The sequence below is a fragment of the Callionymus lyra genome, chromosome 2, assembly GCF_982586985.1.
Source record: "Callionymus lyra chromosome 2, fCalLyr1.hap1.1, whole genome shotgun sequence".
NCBI lineage: Eukaryota > Metazoa > Chordata > Actinopteri > Syngnathiformes > Callionymidae > Callionymus > Callionymus lyra.
Window position 1 is genome coordinate 14,726,293 of NC_141819.1, and position 6,061 is coordinate 14,732,353.

Genomic DNA, 6,061 nt, shown 5'->3' on the forward strand with positions numbered 1-6,061 from the left:
AAAAATGATGTGAAGTTTCATTAGAACAGTTGTTCAAAACATAGGAAAATAGTGCAGAGACCGCCAACTGGTGGACTCTGAAAATAATGACACTGTTTCATGAAGCTTCATCAGAACACCTTCATTTTTATTCCTTAAAAATCAGACATTGTACATTGATGGAGTCCCTTGCTCGGCCCCCACTTCAATTAGAGGTCTGCAAAATGTCATCTCGTACTCAGCCACCCCTAAACTAAATCGACCCACCTAAAGAAAAAATACACTACTTTAGTTTTTATTTTAACTTTTTTTTATTCATAAAAGTATTACAAAGAACTCACTGAAAAACATGGAAGAACCATAAAAACAATGTATTTATATGTTTTATTTTGAATTTCAATTTTGATTTAAGTGTAGACTTGAAAATGTCACGGCTCCTGGTTACTCCTGGTAGTGGTACTTTAATGATTCTTGCACCTTTGGACTTTGATTTCAAATCCTTGCGACGCCTTTATTCAGAGCTTTTTCATTTTCCGGTGATATTATTTCAGCTACAGTCTTGACATGTATTGGTTTATTAGCAGTTTTCTCAGTAGACAACATATTAAAACACAAGGCAATAACAGCTCCTAAAAATCTCGCAGAGAGATTCAACATATTATTATTGAATGTGATGATGTTGTTGAACAGAATCAAATGGCACAGAGTAACCGCTAAAAGGTCGACAGCAGATTTTAATTATAGAAAATCAAAAGCGGAGCATTAAAAAAAAAGACGTGAAAACTCAATTGAAGTTCCAGTGACTCCACAGACATTCATTCATTGGTGCATTGGATAGAAAGAGTTTTTGCGTCACATCTAGTGGTTATACTGCTGTGGAAAAAAGGTTTCCCTCATGAAAGTAGAAGTTCCAGCTGTACTGCCGTCTCCGGTGAATCATTCATGCTTTACAAGTTCTTGCATCTCTGATGCGATCACAGCACAGAGTTCCTTCCTCGGCTGATGTTTCTGTTGTCTCTCCTGTTCCTTCTCCAGCACGCGCACGTGATGATCACCGTGCTGATGATCACGGCGCAAACTATGGCGGCGATGATGAGGATGATGGTGGTGTTCCTGGAGCTCGCCTCCTCCTCCTCTCGTCCGTCATCTTCATCCGCCTTACGCTTGGTCGTGGGCGTGGGCTTGAGAGCCGACGAGGAAGTGGTCGGTCTCATTGAAGGAGTCTTTGGAGGCTTCTTTTTCCCTTCGGAGGTCGGCGGAGGCGCCGAAGTGGAGTTGAGATGATCCAACTCCTCATCCGTCAGGGAGGTGACGACCTCGTTGGTCAACCTCAGGGGAGTCTCGCACACCACGGTAGTTTGATTAACCTTGGATGGATTCTCCAGCAGCCATTTCTTTAGAGGAATAATGTCTTTGTCGCACCTCCAAGGGTTCTTTAGAAGGAGAACCTCGTCCGCAACCGATATCTCTTTGAGACTCTCCGGGCGAAGGCTGGTGAAAGAATTGTTGCGCAGGTCAATCTGACCCAGGCGACTCACGCCCCGGAGGAAGCCGACTGGAAGGGAGCCGAGGAAGTTGTGTTCCAGGGAAATGTTGACCAGGTTCGGAAGGTCTTTGAAGGTACCGGGTTGCAGGGATTTGAGCAGATTGGTGTGTAGGGAGACCTCTTCCACGTTCTTCAACCCCCTGAACGCACCGGGGGACACGTGGTCGATCTTGTTCCGACTGAGGACCAGCAGTCGTAAGTCGGTCAGGTTGGCGAACGTGTTGTCCTCTAGTCGACTCAGCTTGTTGTCATAAAGCCACAAGTCTCTCAGGAGCATGGGTCCGAACTGCCCCGGACCGAGACTCTCCAGTCGGTTCTCGTAGAGGGAAATCCGGGAAAGAAAAGGATGGTTTAACAATATTCCTTGCGGTAGAACTGAAATCCGGTTGTGGGAAAGGAACAACTTCTGGAGCTTGGTGTTTTTGGAAAACAGGTCGCGGTGCAGGTGAGTGAGCTGATTGTCCTGGAGTGACAGCTCGAGCAGTGTTTGAAGGTCATCGAAAGTTCCAGAGGGTATTTGTTGAAGTGAGTTTTTGTTGAGTCGTAGGACCTGCAGCCTAGAGAGACCTTTGAATGACTGTTCGGAAATCTGGCTGATGTTGTTCCCGGAGAGACTGAGGGTTTCTAACTCTGCTAGATGCTGGAAGGCATCGAGAGGTATGTCAGAAAACTGGTTCCCGCTGAGATCAAGCGACTGAAGTTTCTGAAGATGAAGGATCCAGGAAGGTTTGAGCACTTTCAGCTGGTTTTTGCGCAAAGTTAAACCCTCCAGCTTTTGAAGATGCCTGAAAATGTGATCCGGTAGATCCTGTAGTTCCGTGTAAGAGAATTGCAAAGAGTTCAAGTTGACGGTGGAGTCAAAGGTGCCGGGAGAGATCTCCTTCAAGTTGGTCTCTGTGATCACCAACTTAGCGAGATGTTTAGACGCAGCGGTCAAGTCCTCTTGTCGCAGAGACAGGAAGGAACAACTCCGAAGGTAAATGTTTTCGTAACGAGATATTTCAGTCGGGAATGTTGTTAAATTCACGCAATACATGGATGAAACGATGCACGTGCATTTATCGCGACACGCAGAAGTTCCAGCCAGGATGGAAATGACAACGACTTGGAGAACCAGAAGGAAGTGCATCTTTGATTCTGAAAGAGAAAAAAAGTGGACATTTTTGAGAATTTCATTTTTCTTATAGAAAGAATTTGACTTCAGGACATTTAATTGCTGTCTTTCTTCAGCCCGTGAAAGAAGTTCTACCAAGAATGTGACCATCTCAAAACTTTATTGCAAATCAATATATTGTTTACCATCAGGGTAAACTGTCTTAGGGTTTTCTGGAAAGTTTTCAGTATCTATTCATCAGCGATCTTTCACTCCATGTTGTTCCTGTCTCATGTGTCCTTTTGTTAGAGCGTGAATGAAAGAAAAATTTTTACACCTAAATAGAAAAAAAACATTAAGAAAACAAGTGAAAATATAAATATGGGCAACTATTTGGAATCAAAAGTGGATGCATTTATTTCCATTTTTTTTTTTTAACATTTTTGCCTTATTATTTTTTTTAGATTGACAGGCCTGGTATAACACACTATAAGCTAAAAAGTATATCAATTGTGAGAAACATTTAAAGATAAATTTAAGATAAAGTTTAGGATAAAACCAACCATATGGTGATTATTCATTTTTTTCTATTAATGATATTTAAAAAAAAAAATGTATCCAATGCTTTTTTACAGAAAATAATTTATGGATGGTTATAGAATAGTGGATTCCTTATTTTAACCATTTAATATATTAATAATTTGATCAAAAGTCAAATACAAATGTGTGTTTTTACTAAATAAATAGGAGTACACAAACCAACTGTCTTTGAGTAATATAGCTTATTTTGCTTTGTTTATTGATATTTTAGCCAGTGTGATATCAAAAGAATGCCATCACTCTCCCTACTCACTCTTAGCATGCGCTTTTAGCCTTACATTTTTTTTGCAATTTTTGATTTATGTATGTTTTTTTTGTATGTATGTATTGTATTTATTCGATTGATTTTACATGAATGTATTGATGTTTGTATGGATTGATGTGTTATTGCTGCTGAACTACAGAATGTATCCTTTCGGGTCAAAAAAGTATCTCTTTATCTATTAATGGTGCGTTTGAATGAGAATCTGGTTCTAGTCAATTATGTATAGGCTTCATCTCTTTTGGTACCACAAATCTGAGACTTGCAATTGGTTAGATTAAATGTAAAATGGAACACATTAATGCATTCAACAGTAATAAACAGTTTGGTATAAAACAATTAAAACAATTTGGTATATCTTTTTTTGTTTCTTTTAACCCATTTTCTTATTTTACTGAATACCATTCTATGGAGGAGATTCAGAAAAAGAAATGAAAGTAATTAAAAAGGAAGTGAAACCGCTAAAAAAAGGATGGATGTGGAAACAATGTGGATTATTTTTGGGTGTGTCCTTTTTTTGGATGGAAAGTGATGTGTTCTTGGAAAATGCCCATTTTACTTTGAGCCCAGTCTTTCATTTCAACATTTGTTTCATTGTTATGGGACTGAAGGTTTAAGTACTCGAGAGTTAACCTGTTCAGATTTAAGGATTCTATTCTGTTTGTCCAGCGAGTGCCTAATTCAAAGTTGCACCCACACAATGACCTACTTCCCCAAATAGACGTATTTATGTAACTGCAATGTTAAAGAAACCTTAAGGCATGAAAGCCACATATTCTACTCGTGTTTCTTTTGTTAGATTCCGTGACTAAATGACATCATCATCTTCGGTCGGACATGAAACATGTGCGATGAGAAGTGTTTTTTTTGCCTTAAACTAAATTGAAATTCACAGCTTGTCTGGTTCCAATTAGCTTTCTTGCCCAAGTTTAAACACCAGCCGCTCTGTTTCTAAACTGGGCTGCTCCAAAGCGTTCCCCAGTTGGCCAGTAATTCTTTGGACTATGTTTGTCCTTCCCACAGAAACTCTTTTGTCACGAAAGAAGAATGAAATCCAGACGTGGATGCGGAAAGTAAACTAAATCCTGGAACTTGAACGTGTAGTTTATAGAAATTATACATTTATATCTATAATTCTCATCATGGCAAGACAAAAAAAATGCACAAAGACTAATTATTTAAACCTGTTTTAAACGTATTTGTCACTGAACAGTCAAGCTCACCTCTAGTGCAGTCCAGTTAGAGTCGGGTTGTCGACAGATCCACAAATCCTCTCCTGATTGTTCTCTGCAATCACATCTTCTTTCCCATCCGACGTGAAATCTGTTCAATCTTCAGCGTGACTTTTTTTTTAAAACCATCCCCTCTTTTCCTCTCGACCGCTCACAGTTTTGTTGGGTGGGCTGGCGAGGAGATGGTAGTGGGGAGGGAAAAAAAAGAAAAAAAGCTCCACCTTCTTGTGTCACGCTGTGCCTGATCTTTTTATGTTTGTGCATTCCTCTTCTGAGTGGGTGTGCGAAATTAGCAGAACCACCGTATGTTGACATTTCCTCAAGGATGACTTTATTTATGTCAAAGGTCGATGCCAGAACACTTCGACGACTCTGCCCCTGTGACGGCAAAATGAAGCTTGTTTATTTTAAAAACACATCTCTTAAAAAAAACATTTCTTTTATTTGTTTTGTAGGTGATTAAGAACAGATTTTGTTGAGATGTTGGTTGGCAAAGTTCCCGTTTGTAATTGCAGCCATGTGTTTTTTTCGGGGAAGCAAAAGTGAGATAGTGAGGGTGGGGCGAAAGTAACGTATGGTTGACCTATATCACTCAGAAGATAGTATAAGAGAGGCACCAACGGATGGATTTTGCTCAACAGTTTTTGTGATGTCTTGTGAGGGTTTACATACCTCCCCCAAGGAGCTCATTTGACACTTAATAAAAACTAACATGAGAACTACCATATCTCATAGTAATAACTATGATCCTGCATCGTACAAGTCATCTATTTGACCTAATATCTGTAAAACATGTTGTCAAATTATAAATAACAGCACTATGGAGTTGATAAAATGTAGTGTTTTGGTTGTATGTTCTGTACATGCATGAGAGGTCGTGAATTTTGTCAGTTCTGAATGGGGGTGAAGTAGCTCAAAATATCTAAACAGTAAACCCATCGCTATCCACTAAATTGACATGAAAAAGATATTTAACAATAACTCCAAAACATTTCTTATGAACCACAAACTAACTTCATTATATAATTCAAGTAGAACTATTTAAAAAAAAATGGACCATAGGGTTGAAGTAACCAAGTCATGGGCCCCTGTTAAGAACCACCACTGTCTGAAAATGTCATGAAAATCCTTTGTACAACTTTTCGTTTTATGCTCTCAAAAACAAACGAATGCCAGCAAAAAGACCAGCACCTTGGGGGAAGTTATAAAAACAATAAGTTGACGACAATCCATTCATGAAACTAGATCTTGTGAAAGGCTTATTGACCCCCTGGTGGTGAAACACCATGTTGTCTAGAAGCGTTTGTTAATCTTTAATCGACAGGTTATGTATAAAATACTAAAGAGAG

The 6,061-nt window shown here is 39.4% G+C and overlaps 1 protein-coding gene across 1 annotated transcript; it reads right to left on the reverse strand.

Moving 5' to 3' along the window:
* Positions 1-693: 693 nt before the first annotated feature.
* On the reverse strand, positions 694-4,913 carry LOC148085422 (uncharacterized). Its single transcript, XM_087783632.1, has 2 exons — positions 4,704-4,913; positions 694-2,662 (listed from the first exon to the last, which is right to left on the reverse strand). Exon 2 carries the CDS (start codon positions 2,652-2,654, stop codon positions 954-956), a length of 1,701 nt encoding a protein of 566 aa, XP_087639758.1. The 5' UTR covers positions 2,655-2,662; positions 4,704-4,913; the 3' UTR covers positions 694-953.
* Positions 4,914-6,061: the final 1,148 nt, after the last annotated feature.

What these genes read in the sequence shown, in the direction of transcription:
- LOC148085422 (XM_087783632.1), bottom strand. Translation starts at nt 2,654, where the DNA reads ATGCACTTCCTTCTGGTTCTCCAAGTCGTTGTCATTTCCATCCTGGCT.